Source organism: Perna viridis, chromosome 10 (genome assembly GCF_037379345.1).
Source record: "Perna viridis isolate PV_CMFRI_1.1 ecotype Kerala chromosome 10, ASM3737934v1, whole genome shotgun sequence".
NCBI lineage: Eukaryota > Metazoa > Mollusca > Bivalvia > Mytilida > Mytilidae > Perna > Perna viridis.
Genome location: NC_142454.1, coordinates 23,369,265 through 23,393,412, shown reverse-complemented (window position 1 = coordinate 23,393,412; position 24,148 = coordinate 23,369,265). Strand labels below are relative to the sequence as shown.

General features: G+C 32.2%; 1 protein-coding gene across 1 annotated transcript; it reads left to right on the top strand.

Annotated features, from left to right (window-relative positions):
- The first annotated feature begins 572 nt into the window (after positions 1-572).
- LOC148605029 (glutamate--cysteine ligase catalytic subunit-like) lies at positions 573-24,093 on the top strand. The gene is made up of 16 exons (XM_088550485.1): positions 573-895; positions 1,281-1,384; positions 5,700-5,810; positions 6,200-6,265; positions 7,812-7,889; positions 9,535-9,593; positions 10,601-10,809; positions 11,453-11,554; positions 12,698-12,839; positions 16,811-16,917; positions 18,285-18,377; positions 18,798-18,902; positions 19,686-19,767; positions 20,460-20,599; positions 21,343-21,445; positions 22,312-24,093. The coding sequence occupies exons 1-16, from the start codon at positions 776-778 to the stop codon at positions 22,476-22,478; spliced, it is 1,788 nt and encodes a 595-aa protein (XP_088406611.1). The 5' UTR covers positions 573-775; the 3' UTR covers positions 22,479-24,093.
- Positions 24,094-24,148: the final 55 nt, after the last annotated feature.

Below are 24,148 nucleotides of genomic sequence, written 5' to 3'. Positions count from 1 at the left end.
TTAAAATGTACTTTTATTCCCTATATATACACTGTATACCTGGTTTATAGTAAAATGTGACATAGAATAAAAAAATAAAAGTTCAGGTGATGAATTAAAAAAAAACAATTTGATTCATATATTATTACATTTTAATATATCATATTGCTCTTATATTCATTTTAGTCGGTTATATGCTCATTATTTTTAAAATATGTGTGTATGCTGTTACCAGCTGGTAAGTAATTTGTTTTTATAGTTACCAATAATTCACCACATAAAATTGTTAAGATCAAAGGCAACGGTGCCCCATGTAATAAGTCATTGATATTATCTAAAACCTCATTTCACTGTTTGAAGCTCGTTCTTACAATTTTGAAACATGCGGCACTGTACTTACAACTCGTATTCTGGCACAAGAACACATATTTTTAATCAGCTGATTATGAGCAACCATCTTAAATACTTCCGCCTTTTTTAATACTATAATATTTCTATTTTTGTAACGACGTAACATTGCCATGTGCATTCCGTGTTACATTTTTCATATAAAAATGATAAATCTGAAGATAGTTACAAAAGTACCAGTCGCATGCAAAAGTGGCAACAATTTGGTGAAATTGAGTTGTTGAGCTGTGCATCCTATTACCGTTGTCATACGAAGGACATGCGATAAGGGAGTGGGCAAAAAACGATATGCTTGGCTTTCCAACTGGAATGTTTGTGGTCTGGATTAAAAACTGATATTTAAATTCATGGATAGTAAAGGAAAGCAGTACTTACCTCCTAATCATTCATGTACCAAACGGACGTCAACATGGCTTGTGACATTAAAAGCAAGGGCTTGTTGCAATTCATTACTGCCTATAAACGGCATAAAGAGAGAGAAAATGATCCTTTTTACTTTGGAGAAGAGGTATGACGTTTTGTTTCTCATTTATCAAACACTTGCCTTTTTTAATATATTTGTAAACTGAATATGGTTGTCTCAGTTTTTGTTTCTCATTTTTCAAACTTTATAATACACTGATGTTTGTCTCAATCTGTCTATTCGCCTGCCTACTCACGAATAATAAATAAAAAAATATGTGATGGATTTGTTTCTTTATTTTTTTTATTTTTTTTTGTTTTTGTTTTGCTTTGATTATTTTGTTTTGTTTTGTATGGCTTTATTGCAAAAAGTGGAGACGAAGTCGTCGTTTAGTGCAGCTGTAAAGAACATAAATATATCTAATTCTTAAAACGGAATCTGTAGCTTATATCATTTTACTTTGGAAAAATACATTGACATTTCCTTTCAGATAGAATACATGATCGTAAAGTTTAATACCGAACAAGAAAGAGTGGACATAAGTCGAAAGTCACTTCAAGTACTTCAGCAACTATGGCAAAACCCAAGAAACAGGTACGATTCTTCAAATTTTGTAAACTGCAGTTTATTTACTGTATATCTTGTTGTTTTAAGTAATAGTCTTTGTAAGAATCATGCAAATTCTGTAATATATGATACAACACAAAAATTGCTACACATTTTTATTTTTATTATTAAGTGGTTTTAGAGGTCTACATGATGAAATGCATAATGATTCTTCATTTCAATCTGTTTTCTCTCAGGAGGTAATCCACACTGAAAATTCAACAGTTTCTACTGTATTTTAGTTATCTTCCTTACACGTAATTTTGAATTCTACAGTATAAGCTGTATAATTGTCATCTCTTAAGAACGAGACTTCTTTAGAAAAGTCACATGTTTATTTCTGTTTAGTAATACTATAACATTTTAAACAAAATATCAAAAATGAAAATATGTAGACTTTCCAAATATGAATCATTTTAGGTGTGATTCTTATCACGAGTGCTACTTAAAATTGAATCAAAATATTTTGAAGGTGTTTTTACCTTGATCATAATTGCGCTCATTGTACTTGTGTTCTGTTTATATTGTACACTATAACATAACCTTCAGGTGTTGTTATTATAAAGAACAAAACCTTTACAAGTTATCATTCCGATAAATAATACTTATTACAACTTATTTAAATACCAATCCACATAAAATTCAGACATTTTCGAAGGTAGAGATGACCACCCATCGATCACACGATGCTTCTTTTTTTATTAATTTGCGTATGATATTTACAACGTATCTTTTTTCTTTTTTTCTTTTTTTTGTATACAGATCTGTATTTTGAAGAAAACTGTATATTCAACTACTACCTAAATTTATCAAATCAAACACGATAATAACGGTCGGCATTCCAATAGGTACAATTTGTGACTTCTTCTTGCTGACCTATTCCTTCACTCTTATAAGGTTCATTATAGCCGGTCTGATCCAAAAGAAAGAGCATCGTTTAGCTAAATCCTTTAATCTCAGTTTCCGCTATATAGATGACGTATTTTTCTTAAACAATCATAGTTTCGGGATTTGATACATCGCATCTACCCCAAAAGAACTTGAGATGAAGGATACTACAGACACTGTACATGTGAAGTAAACTTCATATCTTCACCTACACTTAGAGATTGATGGTAAAGGAAAACTATTGACCAAACTATACGACAAACGCGATGACCTTTTATTCCATCTTGTAAACTTTCCTTTCATCTGTTGCAACATCTCTTCAGCACCTGCATATGGTTTTCATATCACAACTCATACGTGATGCCAGAGCTTTCCGTAACTACGCGGACTATTTGTATCGCGCTAGACTTCTTACAATTAGGATTTTGGAATAGAATAATGTTACTACAAGATTAAAATAATTACTACAGAAGTTTATGGTCGTCATCATGAACCAGTGGATCGTTACGGTGAATCCATCTGAACCATGAAAACTGATTTGTTCAACGTGTCATAGCTTTCTTTTCATCTTTCGTCTACCCTGGACTTGACTTTGTATGAGCAGTTCGGCGGATGTTTTTTGTGAAGAAGGACACCAACCCTATTGATGTACCTTGTCCATAATCCAAGCAATAACATAAAAATATTTTGTTCTGTTTCAAGAACATTTTTCCATTTCAATAACTTTTCTTGAAGTTTGCCTACCTGATTTTTTGCTGAAATGTTATTAACAAGTGGATCAAATGGTACAAAAAGTTTATCTCTTGATGATATTCCTTAACAAAGTCCTTGAGAGAAATGTCTTACTATAACATCTGTAATATCTTTCAAAATTGTACGCCATTTGTTTGTTTTTTTGTTTTTTGTTTTTTGTTTTGTTTGTTTTTTTTTCAATTAAAATAGATAAATAAGCCATTCACCGGTACAAAGTTAAAGATGTCTAATAAGATAATTTGTTTTGCAAGATTTTGCCAAACGCAAACCATAGAGTGTGCATTTCTAAAATGTATTCTTTACACGATTATACACTTCAATCATATTTTTTTTCAATATTTATTATTGAAAATTAAAGACTCTGTCACCATCAAATTTTCTCAGCTCTAATAGCAATCAGGATTGTCAATACCCTTCAGAATGCGAGAAATAACGCTTAACCCAAGATAATTTTAGAAAATGATTAAAAGAACGTTAATGAACCATGTTTAGTCCTTCCTGTGAGATAAATATCCGATAAGGATGCTCCTTTTTATTTAGTCATTTTCCCATTCCATATAAAATTATGAAACATGGCATTGTGTTTATTTAACTGGGACGGAGCTAAGTTTGTTAGAGCAGTTAACAGATGAATAAGTTTTCGGTAATGCCAGTCTTTATAACAGTGATCTTGCCAAGCCATGTTAACTTTCTGTGTTTATAGCTTTTGAGTACTACTGAAACTTCTTTTGTCTTTTTAGCAAAATTAGCCATAAAAATTAAAATCTTGAAAAATGATTTGATCGGAATACATGTTTACCCAATCCATACTGCTCTAAGCTCAGAAGAGTTAAATCTGTTATACATTTGAGGGTTTCATCTAAAAGATGGATTACTATCATCCAATCTAAGAAAAATGACATTACATATTAACTTAAAACATTTATTTATCATCTATTGAGATTCCATGGATGTTGTGACCTTTGAAAAATAGGTAAGGGGAAAGTGAATCACCCTTGTGTGCAGCCCCTCATAAGATTGAAGAAATTTGATAAGTGTTCATCGTTAATTACACAGCTCTTAGCCTCTGTATATAGAGTCTGGAATCATCTGCAGATTGACTAATCAGTATTAAAACTCTTAAAAGATTTCTTTGAAAACTACCGGTTCAGTTAATGAAATCACATTTTTTTCCAAAATCTACTAAAAGAAAAAATCATTATCTTCAAGTCATATAACATCTTTTTGAGTGTCACTGATAATTAACTGCAACACAAATTACAGTCTACTGTGAAAGTACTTTAATTCGTGGATATCAATTTTCGTGGCTTAGGGAAGAATCACAAGTTCGTGGATTCTTGAATTCGTGGTTTTGAGGTTTTATGTATACACTTCAATGAAAATCTTCTTTTCTTACGAAACCAAATTTTGTTGTTTGGCCTTCCTACAAAAACCATGAAATTGGTACCCCACGAATAATAGTACTTTCACAATATTTGCAACAGCAGCTGATTAAAAGATTGTCAATGTCAATATTTGATAGGCTAAATGGTCCCTTATTACCAATGTACATTCTATCCCTGCCCTCTTTTGGTATACAAGAAATGACATTTTGAAAATGAAAATGTGAAAAATGTCCACACTCATGTCCAAATAATAAAGAACGATAAATAAATGGTCCAATTTCTCTTCAGAAAACGGTAAATTCATCTGATCTGGACTCACCATTTCAAAACCTTTTAGTACAGACAAACATAGGTCAGTTCACCTTCACATATGGTTTGTTATTTCTGTTTGAGCTAAGGAGGAACCAAGGGAACCAAGGCCACAGCGGCAACCAAAAGAATGTAATCCAGGGACAAAGACCAGACATGGAAAACAGACATACACAACAAAGAACATTAAGTAACTAAAATCATACATACAATGTATCAAAAGTAAATGAGCAACTCGGACTCCACTAAAAACTGGGAGCATGGACCAGGTGCACCGGTAGGGTAAGCGTCCTCATATCATGTATAAAAAAGAGATTGATTTGATTTATCCTCGTCTTTACATGAGTACAGATTTTTATAAAAGTAATGTTTTTTCCAGTAAATTTTCAGTCTGATCAGATAAATCCATACCTTAACCAATGATCACTTCAGCAATTGTTTTCTGTACAAAATTTCATTTTTCTAGCTTACAAAAACATTGAGTGCACTCTTCTCCACTTTTAGGCCAGTTGGCACGGGATCTCAAAGGTTAGCCTTCAACCTTTTGTTCTCTCCTAGTCAATGATATTGTTTTTTTTTCCAATTTTCAAGGATGTTTGTAGAGCCTCACTTGAAGAAATATTCATAATATTTTCTATTTTTGTACCCTTTTTACCACTGGGACTTAAATGACTACAGGCTGAATACTAATCAGTACAAAATCTGAATAATGTATAATAGGTTAATGCACAGTATCTTTCAAAAAACTTCTTTTGAAGTGCCGATTTCATTTACGATAATTCGTTTACCTCAAAATATGACAAACTTAGACTGTTTCTGTTTGTAATATAAACAAATAAGAGTGAATTGAATCGGGTTTTGACATGCATGAATCCTCTTTTGACTGAAAGTTATAAAACTGCATCCTAATTATTTACATATTACGATCGCACATGTATTGTTTACTGACATATTTTTTTTTATTTAAGGTCTGTGTGGCAACCAGAGTATGCTTCATACATGATAGAAAGTTCTCCAGAAACTCCTTACAATGAACTACTTATAAACCCTCAGGAAATAGAACAAAGTATGATTAAACGGTAATTAAATGGGTATATACTGTACGCACATTATGTATACAATAAGTTAAATTGTAGCAAAATTTAATATATAAATGTCTTCACATTATATAATATATAGTATGCTATATAAAAATCAAAACAACAAAGTCAAAATGACATTGTACATTGTTTTTTTTTATACATAAAGACGGCACCTTGAAATGATCATGTTGTTTTGATGTTGAATTTGCAACTGTCGAACCAATTCCTTGAGCAGAATTTTTTAAGTGTGTTATCTCGGAAACAGTATTTCACTAACTGAAGCAATTGCAATTATCATATTCTAAAATGAAAATATTATTCATGTATTTTCATTTTGTAAATTGTCTTTTGATTTTTAATTGCCGGTATAATTCTATATATTTTAGACGAGAGGATGTCAATTCACTGTTAGCGGAACATGAACATTTGTTGACAATAACATCTTTCCCAAGGTGAGTTACCGTCAAACCTATCTTAAGTGCAATACCAAGGAAGAGCCTTATCATGGTCAAACAAAACAGGTGGTCTTAATGTACAGGTTAAATTTACACAGAATGCACCACGAAGGAATATTAAACCGAGTCTTTCACGACATGCTATTACAGAACAAATGAGGTTGTTCAGACAGGTGTGACCGTTAAACCGTTAAATTTTTACATTCAATTTTGTTATATTCAACTACTTTTTTGTTTATTTCACAAGGATGAGAGCATTTAACATTTGGAATTTCGCTATGTACGCTCATGTCCCTTATGATACAATTTGCATTAATATAATTCATTTTAGCATCAATTATCAATATTCCCTAGCATAGAATTTCATTTTCCAATTAACATATTTCAATAATTATAGATAGATGATTCTGTAAAAGTGGACATTGTATATTATTTAGGATGTGGTCTTTAAGATAAAATCACAAATGAAGTAATTTACCTACTGTGAAAGTACTTTAATTCGTGCATACCAATTTTCGTGGATTAGGGAAGAAACATTCGTGCATTCATGAATTCGTGGTTTTGAGATATTCAGTATACACAGCAAAGGAAATTTCCTTTTCGATGGGAACCAAATTTCGTGGTTTGGCCTTCCCACGAAAACCACGCAAATTGGTACTCCACGAAAAATTGTACTTTTACAGTATGTCAATACCAACGAAATTCACTTTAAGCTCTTATTTAAAATTAGTTACCAAACTAGTACATGAAACCTGTCTTTTAATTAAGAATAATTAAGATTGTGTATGAAATTGTCATTCTGCAAAAGTTGTTCTTGAGTTGACTGATTGAAGAGTGAGCTGAAGCTGATGTAAAGTGTTCGCAGAAATAAAGATTTGAACACAGAACGTGTAGTTTCAAGGAATAAAATATATTTTGACAAACCATTCAAATACTTACATGTCCCACAGCTATAAAATAACATTTAAAATAATTTGAGCATGGACAAATATCTCCGATAATATTCATTATGTTTTTTGTAGTACCTGAACCTTTTTCACATTGTATGAAAATTGATGTTAAAAATATTTTTAACTAATGTAAGTAATATATGAAATGCACCAAATCAAACGTTATTCAATTATTCTATATTTTAATCATTACCCGATTATGTTCTTTTGAACTGTTTATGTACAAAAAAAAATATGACTCAGGTAAATAACACATTGAAATCGTTTTTATTTCAAATAACCGCTTTTTGATCTACGCAACACTGAAAAGTTTGGAAACTGTTCTTTAAAATGTTGGAAAATTGAGATTCTTTTTTATAGTTATATGTCCCTTGAATGACCAAAGTATCAATCGTGGTGTAGAAAAGTTGTTATTCCTTGAGTTTTATAATACTAATACTTAAATGTCAACGCGGTGGGTTATTTCCAACAACGTTTCACCCACTGCCCGATTCTTATAGTGAGTAACATTTAGGTAATGATCATAACCTTTGATGAATGTTTTAATTACGACATTTTCTTGACATAATTTTGCATTGTATTTTCTTTTCAAGGCTTGGTAATGTCAAGGATGAATCTAATTCAATAATTATACATCCTAATTATTTAGTTACAGACAATGCCAGATTTAGGTACGTATTTATATGAAAAGATAACTAATAGGCAAAAGAGCAAATTGTAGGCAGCATTATGAACTTTAGAAACTTATAATTCCCACTTTAAATTGTACAAAATGAAGATGGGTCTAGTAAACTGTGCATAAGAACGATAATAGTCATCTTAAACATATCAATTAAGTATAGATACAATAGATAAGGTTTGTATAACGTTCTTTTCATCCATTACAGCGAACATGAAGTAAGCTCAATAGCAATGTGTGTTTGTGAAAAAAAAATAAAAGGTCACCGGTGGTAGTTAACAGTCAAACCGAAAATAGTTCGGTAGTGGACACAAAATTTCCACAGCAAGAAAATAAAAAAAAATAAAATTAAGCGGGATCAATTAATTGAAATATATTAGCTTTATCTATTATCATGCACTAATGTGTACTGGTTTCATTAAATAAATTTCGTTCTTCTGCTTCATTTAATATTTTCTTAGGCAAAGTTCGGAAAATGTGGCATGGTACTCGAGCATAGTTTTCCACTTGCTGTTCAAGAACTTACCCACCTAGCATAAAATATCGATCCATTTGGATCATTCAAATTGAAGCATAGCTTTGGCAATAATTTTGAAATTTCTTTAAAGCTGCCAGTTGCGTCAGTTTGATGTGCATTTGTTTACGCCACCCGCAGAGAACTGTTATAAATCGGAACTTTTTACATATTCAGTATCTAACCTGCTACAACTTAATAATGCAATCATATCATTCGGTTGAAATTGAGAATTCAAGAATGTTGAACCTTACGGTACTCGCTTCGTTAGGCAATGTACTTACCTACAATAATTTCAAACAGACCTTGTGTTATTTTCCAAATATTTTAATGTTTAATTAAATGATCTAAACAATAGATATTTTTTGAGGGGATTGCCTGATTTGTATGTCAATGATTAAGGAAATTGAAAGATATTCAAAATAAAATGCAAGAATTCATATATTTTTTTCACGTGAATAATATAAAATCGTTGCAATGTGAACTCTCCTTTTTCATCATGTTCACATTTTGACAAAGTGAAGCTTTGGCCGACATCGCCAGATTTTTTTTCAAAGTTTTGAAACAGACGAAGAGAAATTAACATCATGGTTGGATGGATAAACATTTGGTAAATAATTGGCTTTACACGTGATGTTTCATTAGCCAATAAAACAGATCTTCGAGCTATTAATATATGCAAACAATTAAGTGAACTACTTTTATTGATTACTGAGTATTACACTTTTTTCCTTTGTGTACCTAAATAAAATACAAATAAAATAGGAGAAATATATGAAATACTTTTGTCTTGTAAAAGCGTTGACCAATCGCACATTTTTAAAGTGTACTCAAGGCAATCAAGGTTATAGCGGTAATCAAAACAATGTAATCCAGGGACAAAGACCAGACATGGAAAACAGACATACACAACAAAGAACATAAAGTTACTAAAATCATACATACAAAGTAACAAACGTAAATGAGCAACTCGGACTCCACTAAAAACTGGGAGCATGGACCAGGTGCACCGGTAGGGTAAGGTCCATAAAGCAAGCTCCTTCAGATTACTAGTGAAAACACGAAAACATCTACAGTACATAAAATATTTATTTGTTATAATTTTTTTATGTTTTTCTCTCAGAAACATAACTAAAGGAATTTTACAAAGACTTCAGAGAAATGTTGACGTCAGAGTACCAGGTTGGTACAGTTAAACCTCTCTAAAATGAATCCTACATAATCTGGTAACCTGTCCGAACCATTTTCGCTATGAAGTCCGTTCAATTTTAATACACTACAAACATGTATAATCCAAGCACATTGATAAGCAGAAAATATACCAAATCGTGAACTAAAGGACTATTCAAATATGTATAAATTCATGTACATAAATCAAGTACATGGCCAGAACGTGAACACTATAAACATTGACGATCTCATTCACTTTGTGGCGAACTGAAAAATAGAAGCATTCTAAAACTGAGGGTAAGGAACACGAGACGTAACAAAAAAAACCTAAAGCACGAGCAACATGAACGCCAATAAAAAGAAAGCCGACAGTGAAATCAGATGTTTCGGAAGGGTAATCATGTCCTGCCCACCCGTAATAATGACAAGAAATATCGATACTTAAGTTTTTTAAGACAGGTATTTTGTTATTTTGGTGCGTATGAAAAGTCACGGACCCCAGGATTCGAACGGTAATAAAGGGACTATGAACTTATTATGCTAACGATGAGAAAGTAAAAAAATACAACTAAAAATAAAATAACGAAAATAGCACGCCTATAGAATCAGAGGCAAACACACTGACAGACTAAAAAGGAGAATGGACCATGGTCATAAGTACCCTAGAGTGAATAAAGATTTATGTTTAGCAAATGACTGGTAAGAACTTTGTAAACAGATATATCTTATTTTTTGAGGTAGTCGTAAATGTTTCAATGGCGGGTATTCAAGTACAGCAGACAATTCTCATTTTACCGGTGCACATGTTTCATATTAACGTATAACTTAAACTGGCTTATTTTGGGTTCTTAGTACTTCTAGAATTCTTTTTTATACGTTTATTCCCTTACATTTAAACATCGTCATATATATGCAAAAGACCTCGTTTACATTTGACCTGCTGTCATGGATGCCTCTTAAATTATAACAGATCAATATTTGGTTTTTGTTGGTAAGAGAATTTATACATTATTTGGAAGTTTTCAGCAGAGAAGATATAAAGAGTCCACAGGATACTGACATATTGAAAAAACAACTAGGGGGTACACGTCATGTTAACGATGATATCATATTGGACTCGTTAACTTTTGGTTATGGCTGCTGTTGTTTACAAGTGACCATCCAGGCTCCAAATCTTCAAAACGCAATGTTCCTCTATGATCAATTAGTAAATATTTGTCCAATTATGGTGAGTAAACTGCCTTTTCATTTTTTTTCATTTTTTCGACAGACACTATGAAATTAAGCAGTGAATCCTGTGATCGATGTTCGGTTTACCCAAGTTCAAAATAAATTTAAACTGAAGTAAATTTATTATAGGCTTCAATAGTTGCATTGCATAGACAGGTTTTCGGTCTATTCAGGGTTTGATTACGAAATGTTTAAATGAATTTTCAGAAATTGTGGCCTTGTATCAGCCAAAATCTGCAATTAAATAAGGAATCTTACTACTATATTTACATCATCTAAACTCAAAACCGCAAGTACATATATAATAAAATAAGGCTATAGCAACGTACATGAGAGTTCAGACTTTTTGATCGTACCTCATACATTTCCGGTCTATTCACGGTGCGATTGTGACATGTTTTATTGTATTTACAAAAAGTGTGGCCTTGTATCAGCCAAAATCTCTAAATTAATAGGAAATTCTGAAACTATAATAACATCATCGAAACTCAATACCCCAAGTACATGTATATTACAATAAGAATGTAGCATTGTACATGAGAGTTCAGAGTTCATTTTGTATCGTTTTGAATGAATTGCAAAACATTTCATATGTGAATTTAACTTAAGAATAAACAGCCCGCTTTTGTTATTTCAATCAGTTGGCACTCAGTGCAGCCACTCCTATTTTCAATGGTCATCTTGCTGATGTTGACACCAGGTGGCCAGTTTTGTCAGGACTTCCACTTGACAAAAAGACAGAGGTATAATGTATTTCTTCGTCCTATTACTATTCCACATGTTCAGCTGAAATCCCGACTCAAAAGCATTTTACACCATTTTTACCCGAGAAAGATGAAAAGTACACTACACGCTTTTGTTAGGCAATGATTCTTTATTCTTTGTAAAAGAATGATTCTAAATTGTTTTCTTATTTTACCGGAGAAAATGGTTTCAGAATGTTGTAATTTCAATTTGATTGACAAGGTATTTGTCAAGTGTTATGGACGTCTTTTTCAACAGACCGTCTGATTTCCAACGTGAACAAATTGTACTCCGCTACTCGCCAACCTATTCATTTACTTCTATGAGCTGCTTATATTCAAAAGACGGAGCAGATAGCCAGATCCTTTTATCTCAATTTTCGCTACATTGATGACATTATATCTTCAATCAATCCTTATTTGGGAGAGTTCATAAATCGTATCTACCCAAAAGAACTTGAGATGAAGCATATTACGGACATATTAGACTCATATATTAGTCCTCTTAATGAACAAAGGAAAGAATGTATAGGTGGTTAATTTTATTTTTTGGCAAAAGAAAAAGAGCTGATGAGAGAGGAATCAAAGGAACAGTGAACCAAGATTCTAGCGGAAATCAAAAGAATGTAATCCAGGGAAAAAGACCAGACAAGGAAAAAAGACAAACACAATAAAGAACATAAAAAACTAAAATATGACATTAAAAGTAACGAAAGTAAATGAGCAACTCGAACTCCACTAGAAACTAGGAGCATACACCATGTGCACCGGTAGGGTGAGCGTCCTCTGCTTTTCTAGAAACACCCACCGAGTTGCTAATAAAAAGTCAAGTCAAGTAGAAAATCGAAAACAGAACAAGTTAATACAAAAAACAAAAAAACTGACTAAAAACACAAAATATTGTTCTTAATCAATTAGTATTCAAAGTTGACATACTTGTATACGTCCATGCTATAAAGGAGAAACATGTCTTTTTTATGAGCGTAAGTCACTGAAATGTCAGTGTATACAACCTTAAACAATATATGCAAGCTCTTATATACAAATATATATTTGAGAACCACAACAGACAAACGCATAGAGTTATTTACATATCAATTTCGAAGCAAGACTTGTTATTAAACTTATTTTTCTAAACTGTAGAAGACTACCAACTATGAGGACGGAAATGGACTGTTCCCTCGATTTGAATCTGTACATTGTTATACAAGTCTGAGAAATCAATCTAAAAATGATACAACAGTAGACTTCGATATTGCAACCTTTCGAAAACTAATAGAAGAAGGTTTGTTTGCTATAAAGAATGTTTACTCTAAGAGGCACCGACCACATTTATACTGTAAAGGGGCAGCTGGGATTATTCTGAAAAAAGATATAATTATTTAAAATCTGAGCAAAAAAAAGTAATGATTTCTACTCAGCGTGGACAGAATATAAAATAGTTTTCCATATTTTCCCAATCATCTTAACCTGACACGTAGTTGATTACATTAGCAGGAATTGATTAAATTACAATTATTTTTACATTTGAAAATTACAATTAAATTTTTACTCAGTTTTAGCAATATAACTAAACCAATTACAATTAGTTCCATAATTTTGGATTACTTAATACTATTTCTCAAAGATAGTAATTGATTCCACAAACTATTGTTTGAGGAAGATAATAAAGTCAGCATGTTTTCAAAACAAATGTACCTGTATATATGCAAAAACAATGTATGTGTTGTGTACAAGTTGTAATTTTATACAAATTATAATTAATGTGTATGAAAAAATTGTACAAATTATAATTTGTATGTTGCCTTTGTACACATTATAATTTGGCCACAATCCACTTTGACAAATTATAATTTGTACAAAAACAGCTGTAAAATTACTTTCAACAATTTTCAATCTCATGAATACAATAACATAAGTCATGGGTTTTAACAAAATTATATTTAATATTGAAAGATAACATCAATACAATTACTGCTTCAATTTTAAAAAAAGTGATTTCCGCAAATTTTTCACTATTTGTTAGAACATGATATTGATCCATGACAACGGGAATTACACAAAACATTTGATTTTTTGCATTTACATTTAAGAAGATTTACAAACCCCTTTGCATTTTGCAAGACAGAAATCCCTGTCTGGACCTTCAGACTGTACATAGTCCCGCTCGTTTGCAGATTTGTCATAAAACCCAGTAGAATCACCAATCCTTTCAGCGGAATCAGTACCCGTATCAGTAGAATTATTACCCATATCAGCGGAATCATTACCCGTATTAGCGGCATTATTACCCGCATTAGCGGAATCAGTACCCGTATCAGTAGAATTATCAGCCGTATCTGTGGAATCAGTACCCGTATCAGTAGAATTATTACCCGTACCTGTGGAATCAGTACCCGTATCAGCGGAATTATTACCCGTATCTGTGGAATCAGTACCCGTATCAGCGGAATTATTACCCGTACCTGTGGAATCAGTACCCGAATCAGCAGAATTATTACCCGTACCTGTGGAATCAGTACCCGTATCAGTAGAATTATTACCCGTACCTGTGGAATCAGTACCCGTATCAACGGAATTATTACCCGTACCTGTGGAATCAGTACCCGTATCAACGGAATTATTACCCGTACCTGTGGAATCAGTACCCATATCAACGGAATTATCACCCGTACCTGTGGAATCAGTACCCATATCATTACCCGTATTAGCGGTATTATTACCCGCATTAGCGGAATCAGTACCCGTATCAGTAGAATTATCAACCGTATCTGTGGAATCAGTACCATAATCAGTAGAATTATTACCCGTACCTGTGGAATCAGTACCGTATCAGCGGAATTATTACCCGTACCTGTGGAATCAGTACCGTATCAGTAGAATTAGTACCCGTATCTGTGGAATCATCAATAAAGTCATCGGTTGATACTGCTGATTCACCATTTGTGGTCTCATCAGTACTAATACAGTGTACATTACAGATGTCAATTTCGTTTCCCTCTGTTAGTAACTTTTCAAGATCTTCTTCAGTTTCAAAAGTAGGAAGTAATTCCTTAGGCAAATTGGAAGAAGACAAACCACCTTTCTGTTCAGATCCAAAAATTGTCTTATACGGAGGCTGATTGATAACCCTGTGATAATACATTAGTGTTAATCACCCTTAGAATTTTTAATTACTTGACTGAAGGGTATTTAATGACAAGACTACAGGTAAATACCTCTGCTATGTTGGTTTAATAACTTGATTTAAATATCATATATATCAGGTCGTATATTTAATATTGAAAATATTGTACAAAGTGATTTTGTACCTATTTTTGTACAAATTATAATTTGTCCAAGTGGATTTTGGAAATATAATGTGTGCAAAAGCAACATACAAATTATAATTTGTACAATACTTCCATTCAAATTACAATTTGTATACCATTACGACTTAATTGTACACAACATATGCAATGAATGAAATGTTTGGTTGTGATTTTGTACTGCCCGATATTACTTACGTACATTATTTGCATTATGGACCTTCGATTCTGGCTGGATTTTTTTTAAAAACTTAGAGATGTCTTTTGCATGTTCTAGATCTGGTGACAGAAAGACAAACACTTTAAAGTTTAACATGTGTTTGGACAAGAACTCATTCACTTCCCAAGTTGATTAATTTCAATACTTAATACTAAATCAGTTGCCAAAAAAATCTCTTTCCCCCAAAAAAGGTATTCAGAATGTAATGAAATAAAAATAATGAGAAAGTTATCAGAACGTATTCATGATTACTCTCAATTTTTGTCCTGTTATTTATTAATTTACAAAGTTATATTTCTAATAATTACTGATTACATCTCATTACATGCTGAAAAATGTAATCAAGTACAACTTACTACAGTTACAATTAATGATTAACACATGTCATAACAATACAGATTTTCAAATATGTTTTTAAATTCCGGCAGCTGCTGAAGAAAATTGTCTATGCCAACTTGATTTGGTATCAATCAACGTTACCGGGAGTTGGTTTGTCGGTTCGTCCTCTTCAGTATTTACAATTTGACTACATGTACCCCACATCAGTTCCTAAAATTACTTCCACAAAGTTACACGTAGTAATGAGGAACACAATGTTTTTTCTATTCAGAATCGTTTTGGTACCTGGTTGTTTTTGTTTATTTTTTTTTCAATTGTACGCATAATGCTTCTTTGTAATCTTCCAATGGATGTGCCAAAAACAGTGCATCACAATGCGTAACATAATTTTTGTGTGTATGTCAAAATTCCAATACTCTAATTTTGGTCTTTTGATTTTAGCTAGAATTGGTTCCCTTGGTTACTTTTTTAAATCCAGTTTACAATATCCATGCACAAGGAAAGTTTTTGCGGGAATAGTTTTAAGAAGTACTCCAGCTAAGAATCATGCAAAATTTGATTCATGGGTGGAAAGCCTACATATTTTTATTTTTTATATTTTGTTTGAAATGTCATAGTAAAAAGAAATTAACATTCGGTTTTCCATATTACCCATGATATTTAGGAGATAAAAGTTATATAAAATACACTGTAGATTTCAAAATTAAGGGAGATAACTCTGTAGAGGACACTCAAATACAATAGAATCTATTGGAATTTCAATGTTGATTATCTCCTAAGAGCAGGCAGATTTGAATGAATAATTACACATTTCATAGTATAGACCCATAAAACAACTTAATTACAAAAATAAAAATATGTAGCCTTTTTGGGGGTGTATCACATTTTTCAGATTTTGCATGATTCTTACAAAGACAGCTACTTAATACTTATCTGTCCAATGCAAAGAAAGCAAAACATAATACATCACAAATATTTATACGTCTACAGTATACAGTTATTAAATGGGTAGGATGCAATAAACCAGAATATTTGTCCTGAGGTACTGAGAATGACCAAGTGTTCAATTGCACGAGGCCAACCCATTTAATAACTGTTTTATTACCTAATTTGTCTATGAGATATAATAAAGAATGGAAATGGGGAATATGTCAAAGAGACAATCATTCGACCAGGAATAGGAAATTGACCGCTCCATGTTTACGAATTGGCAGACGAGAGTCACATCTACGTTTTTACACACGAGTTTTTTGTGTGTAAATTCAATGAAGCGCTTAAAAAAGTTCAACCAATCAAAATGCTTAGATAAAGGTCATTATGGGGTCAGTGCAATAGACTCCTCAAAATATAAGAAATCACAAATATTTATACGTCTACAGTACTTTTTAGGCATTGATTCTGGTCTAGCTTTATATACCGCTAATCTGTTCAGTCGGAAACCACTTCTTCCCGAAGAAGACATTAAGGACAATGACGCTGATATAAGCCATTTTAACGTGAGTAATTCCGTAGAAAATTCAATAGGATATTCTGATTAAAGTTGAAACGTATATTTAAGTATCAGTCTTTATAAAGAGCAGACAGGAGTATATTCATGCATGTCAAAAAATTATTTCGTGATAAGAAACAGTTACTGATCACATAACAAGTCTCAGTTTTTCATTTGGTTATTGCACTTTTGAGGAAATAATTATGTAAATTGTACATGTAACTGGCACTTTTCAAGCGTTATCGTTCTTGATTTTGTTTGATTTGGATGATTTTAGTGGAAATAAATGCATGATTTTCTCAAAAGTGCAGATTTGAATGCAGAAATAATAATCGCTATGTGAAAATATTACAAATATAGACCGAAAAAGCATCATTTGTTTGGTGGATTTTTTTCTACACTATGAATCACTTTACCATTGGTAGTGTCTGAATTCTATGTGGACTGGTACTTAATATATTTAACGCCTGTGCCAGTGTTTTGATACAGCTTTATAGATTCTCCTTCAGTATTGAGTATCAAAACTATTCCTCCATTCGGGAGTGTGACATAAATATTTTACACGTGCGAACTTAAGCAAAATAATTATAAATTTCAAACGTTCAAAATATAACTTTAATAAAACCTCAGACAAATATGTCTTAGAAGTATCCGAACTATTCAGGGTAAAGAAACAGGAATAATTACAACTGATTAAGACGATTTTTGTACATGTAATATTGTAAATCATTTCATTTCGCTCATTTATCAATTAAAATATCCACTAGGATAATTCGCCTTGTCCTAATTGTCTACTGCTCTTGTAGCATGATACTTGATTAGAAATGATTGAGGTCGCTCTTATGTTAATAATGTTTGACAATGTTGGTCAATAATGTGTCTTCGTGCCAAAATTTGACGATTTGGTTTATTTTTAAGAAGTGGCATTATTTTGTTACGGTGGATGTTTATTCATTTTGTCGTCAGGACCTTCTAGAGCTTATTTGGAGGTACATTTACACTTATTAAAGACATTTTTGCGATCTCTGTCAGTATTTTCTATTTCTATAAAGGTTATACGATGATACATTCGTTGCGTTTCACAACATTTGTTTCTTTTTCTATTGAATAAGATTCTTGGTGGTAAAATACATGTTTGAGCGAGTGTTCGTCGAGAAATGAAATAACAACATCCTAAACAGAGAAAATAATTTGATATACAGTACGGTTCACAATGTTTGCTGTCACCACCGTGTCTGTCCACACAGGTTTTACAGTTTCAACACTGAATTAACCGTTTTTCTCACGCCAGTATTTGTTCATTAACAGTATTTGTATAAGAGTAATCGAGGGAATCAGTTATATGTTATACAAATTCCAATTTCTCTTTTGAAGTATATTCAGAAAACAAACTGGCATTCAGTGAGGCTAAAAGTGCCATCTGTACAGAATAAATGTGGATGGTGTGTTGAATTTCATCCAATGGACGTAAGTATAATGCCACTAACAATCACAGTGAATGATTATTTGTTTGGGTTTTACATGATATTCACAGTCATTGTGCTTTCGTCAGTTTTCTATACACTGGATTATATAATAAAAAAGCTTTGTGTATACATCTGCTATTAAATGACAATTTTTTATTCAATTTAAGGAGGTAGAGCTAAGGTAAGGGACACAAATCTTACAAATCGGTTGAACGTTTGTATTCAACATCTTACATCAATCTCATGTAAGCATCAAAGTAACTTGGATTGATTTCGTTCTGTTTCAAATGAAAGCTGAATATGCTTAGGTGAAATTGGATATGATACAAACATATCACTGATTTCAAGAGTAGTGTCCCTTATCCTAGGTCTAACTCCTTAAAGCGACCATAATTTATAGTAATTGATGTGTATTTTGAAGGTTCAAGTTACAGATTTTGAGAACACTTCATATGTTGTTTTTGTCATGGTGTTAGCTAGAGTGATAATAGAATACAAATTAGATTTTGCAGTACCAATCTCTACGGTACGTATAAACGAGAACGAATTCCCCAATACGGTGTTAGAAGCACTGAACTTCTGATATCTGTCAGTCCGGAAATTATCTGCAAGTACCAGTCACAACTATTCAGCCCTTCTCATAAAATATAGCGGCAATATACAAACGGTTATGTTATGCAAAACAAAGGGACGATTTGACCTGCAGTCTACTAGACTAGAGGGACACTCAAAAATATCGATAAAGCATATAAATAAATTATATCTTCGTTTTCTGATATGCTACAACTTCCTTGTATCCGCATTGATGAAACTAGGAATTATGACAACTATTATAGAACATGTATTACATGTAAACCAAATACTATTTTAAGGCAATAAAACAACATTATTTTTTTTTTAATTATACTAGCGATTACCATACCAAATGGAATGATAATTTTGCATAGATTAGAGGTTAAAATTTTGAGACATTTGGAGTGAAAAGAAGAAATTATGGACACATGTACAAAATCAATTGATGTTTCTAAATAGTGCTTGTAAAAAGGCAGACTACACTTACCCTACGGGTGCACCAGGTCCTTATTAAAAGTTGGTTGTGGAGTCTGAGAAGTGGTTGCTCTTTTACATTAGTTTCTTAGTGTGTGTTGTTTTGGTTATTTTATGTTCTTTGTTTTGTGTTTCTATTTTTCGTGTTGAGTCATTTTTCTTGTATGATATTCTTTTGATTACCTATCTTGGATTTCCCATAAAATACATGATACTCTTTGTATTTAAGAACTCACGAGTCATTGGTGGATTTCTTTTACAGGTGGGTGAAAACATCGATAGAGCAAATAAAGTCGATGCCGCACAGAGGGAAAGGTTTTGTATGCCAATGAATATTTTTACTGGTAATCATTTCGTAAAAAATAAATTATTAGATCCTGTTGAGAAGTAAGATCAATCTATTTGTATTCAGAACTATAAAATGGTTCAAATTATTTTCTTCCTAGCTATAGTTTATATCTGTATTTGAGACCTGACAAGCATATTTGAGTTAAGGCCAAATAGTAGCTCCAGAAAGTTTTTAATTTAAAAGTACATGTATGGGGAAAACTTTAAATTATTTGGTATATGGGGAATGAGGATGGGGATAGTGTATAGCGGGTGACGACTTTGCCTTTGGAGGATGGGGAATTAGTTTTTTTTTTTAAGAATTTGCTGATATGATATTAAATCTGTATTAAATTTAACATAAAGTAACAGTATGAAAGTTGAAGAATTTAAAGATATAAAATTCATTTAAAACAAAAATGTTAAAAGGAAGTTTATACCATCCACTCAAGTGCTGCAATAAGAAGCTTGCAGAAATTAATCACAAAATACACATTTAAACAGATTTTCATCTACGATTGAACTAAAAAAAGTCTTTAAATCATTTAAATACAAAAGTCACCAATACTGAAATGATAACAACATCATTTTTATCACACATCACGTTTGTATTTTTCCGATAGTTTTCGTCACGATTTTGGGTATCCATTTAGCTATATATTTATATTATAACTATTTGATTCTTGTTTTATTTTTTAACCTAATTTAGAAAAGTCTCCAAAAGATGTTGTAACGATGTATGAAGAAGGGCATTTACTTCAGAAAAATGGTTATGGACATAGCAAGAAAGAACAGTCTCAAAGGAGAGCATATGAATTGTATTACATGGAGGATATAATATGTGGAAGCGTAAGTTCTATGAGATAATTCAAAAGTAGATCAATAGTGTCATTAAGAGTAACCAAAGAAACCAAAATTTGAACGGAAATCAAAAGAAAATATCACACGCACATAGACTGGACAGGGGAAACAGTCACACAAAAGTGAAATAATCAAAAAAGCACGTACAAGGAAACAGGAGTAAACGAGCAACCTAGACACCACTAAAGCCTTTTCTAGGGATCATCGTACCTTACATCCTTAATTTTACACAGAAATTGGAAACAATCCTTAGAAAATAGAACTTTAAAAATTTGAAATGATATGTATGTACTAATGTACATACCTCTATCTTTAGGCTTTAATGGGATGAAATAAGTTTGTATTCCATATTTAAAAAATACTAGTGGTCGCTCACACAAAAAAGTCGTAAGTGAAAAATTGATCCCAAGTTTTGATACATTGTTTTACATACTGGTAAATCTAGACATAATATAAACAACACATAAACGTATATTATTTGCGTTTTAATATTGCAACATTTATCCATTGTTTGTGTAGTACCAAAGTAGTCTGGGGAGGGACAAGTCACTACACAGCTGCTCAGAACAATCTGTACAAAAACACTCAGCTTGTTTGAGCTGACCGCCTGAAACCTTATGTTTTGCATTTCTGTACGTTACTTTTCGATTATTTCATACACGAGAACCGCTTTTAATCATACAACAGTTTTTGAGATACTGATTGCTAATTTAGATTTTTCATATTTGCAGGATAGGTACATTGGTTTATTACCTGTTATTCGTCATTACTTGAAAACGAAACACTTGGAATGCTACAACCACTATTTGGACTTTATTGAAAATAGGGCCAAAGGTATACTTTAAGTAAGAAAGTAGAATCCTATTCTTGGTTAAATTTCCATTTTGTTTTACATTTGTTTACCTGTTGCAGTAGCCTAAATTTAAAATCTAATATTGATTCTCGGTGGACTTGATGACATGACTAAAAAAACAACATTCCGGATTTTCATCGTGGCTATTTTTTTAAATGAATTTAAATTTGCTACTAAGTCTTGTTAGAGAAGTTGTAAATTGAAGAAAATTATTTATTAATATTAACTAATACAACTTATTATCGTTTCTTATTTTGACTAGTACATTTGTATAATAATGTCACGGTAGCAAGATCTGCCTATTCTTCTACGGTTCTGTATTCATATGTTGTTACTTATTCCTTTAAGTTAGATAAAAAGTTCACACAATGCAACCATTTGTGAAACATTTGTAAAATCAAAATGTTTATTAGGAGACTGAAGACCGTCCAACTATTTCATCGAGTCAACTCTTTGATGATTAATACTGTAAACGTACTAATTTTCACAGTGTACTAATTTTCGCTATTTTCGCGGTGGACAGAAAACCGCGAAAAATAGTACACGCGAAATTGATTTTTAAAACTATATAACGCTAATCATTATTTTGAAACCGCGAAAATTGATACTCGCAAATATGTTCACATGACAGATTCCGCGAAAATTAGCACCCGCGGATATTGATACGTTTACAGAATGGTATTTGTTGCTTAAATTGTAGCGATTTTCTCCGGGTTTACTCTGTGATTGATAGATGATAGAGTACTATGTTGAGTTTGTTGTTTTATGTGAATTATAACACAGTTTAACATATCCTATTTCCAAAAAAAACTTACTGGATTGAATAATTTTTTAATATAAATTTTAGGTAAAATCCCAACGACAGCTCATGCCATCAGGAACTTTGTGTTGAATCACCCTCAGTATCAACATAACTGCGTTGTATCAGAACTAATACAATTCGACTTGTTACGTCTGATCGCAGAACATACGGCCAGCAATAGGATTCTTGAAAATAAATACCGCATAACATAAACAGTCGGAACAAGAGATAGAGAATAAAAAGGGGACAATAATTGGTCCATATATGAACTATCAAGAAGAGTTTCTTTCTTTCTTTTGAATGTCAAACTATTTCAATCGATCAAAAACACCGCACGCTCCCATTCTGACGATTAATATCAGTTGTGAGATACATGTATCACGAAATATAATTAAAACGGATGAAACAAAGTCTGAATTCAGACGTTATTTCTTACGATCATTCTTCATTTATACGCTTTGTATGATAATCAAGCTTTTTAACTCAACTGTGTGATTGTAAGGTTTCAGGTTCAAGTTATTTCAGTAAGTCATGTAAATATTCGTGTTTTTGTTTTATTATTTTATTTATCTATTTATTTGTTATCATTAAAGCCTTCCAACTAACTGTCAGCCAAAACAAAGGGAATAGAAATTATAAAATGTTGTATATTGTTTATTGTATCTTTGTATTGTTTGGAAACTATTGCGGAAAAGTACTATGAATTTCATTCTTAATATTCCTTGTTATATATCGGCCTGATTTATGGACAGGCCCTTTTGTTTCATGACATGTTTCTCCGAATCCAAATACGATTGTCGAGACCCAAAAGGGGGAATAAGGTTTATTAATCATTGTGTCATTTTTCTGTTTTATATGTTATATTAATGATCATTAATATGTGAATATGTTTTTAATGATTGTCATTTTGTTCAAGTTCCTTTTTATTAAATAGTTAAAACACGTGCCTTCCATGCAAAAAGAAGTGGTTAAAATACATGTAGCTTTCAAAGACAACTGATTAATTTACCATTTATTTATTTGTTTCCCTTTATGTTGCAATTGGGGTTCATCTTGTACGGCCATATTATGTATATAGGTCGTCTCTATTTTTCACGTTTTGTCCATATTTGGATGTTGATGTCTCTGAGTTATCCTTGTGTTACGACACACTCTGGCATAAGGTATGAGTTGTTTTATGAAAACTCCATATGCAAGTGCTGAATAGATGTTGCCACAGATGAAACAGAAGTTGACAATACGAAATGAAAAGTCATCTCATTTGATCTATAGTTTGGTCAGTAGTTTTCCTTTTCCACCAAATTCTAATTATAGGTCAAGATATGGGGGTCAACTTCACAGTGTCTGCAGTATTATTTATCTCAAGTTCTATTGGGTAGAAGCAATGTACAAAAAATGCATTAAATCGACGGAATTAGGATTGTTTACTGACAATACAACAATCTATATAGCGGAAACTGAGATCAAATGATCTGGTGATCAGGTCCGCTATAAATGCAGCCTCATTATAGTGAAGAAATAGGTCAGCGAGTAGAGGAGTGAAGTCTGTTCTAATTGGAATCTTGACCAATTGTTACAAATAGCATCCACCACACTGGACAAATATGTTGTCGATCCACCGTTTTGAAAACATCTTCTTCGTTAAATTAGGAAGATGATACGCAATGTATGAGGAATCTTCAATAAGAACTATGCATTTGTATCGAAGAGTCACGTCTTTCTTAAGTCGGGATTTTAACTGAGTATGCGAAATAAATGTATAAAGGGCAGAACTTTGTAATTAAATGCTCCACCGATTCCTAATGGGTCTATTGTTAAATCAAACATACTGTTTGAAAGTGTATATCTAACGTTTCGTTTTGTGACATGGTTCATTTCCAGA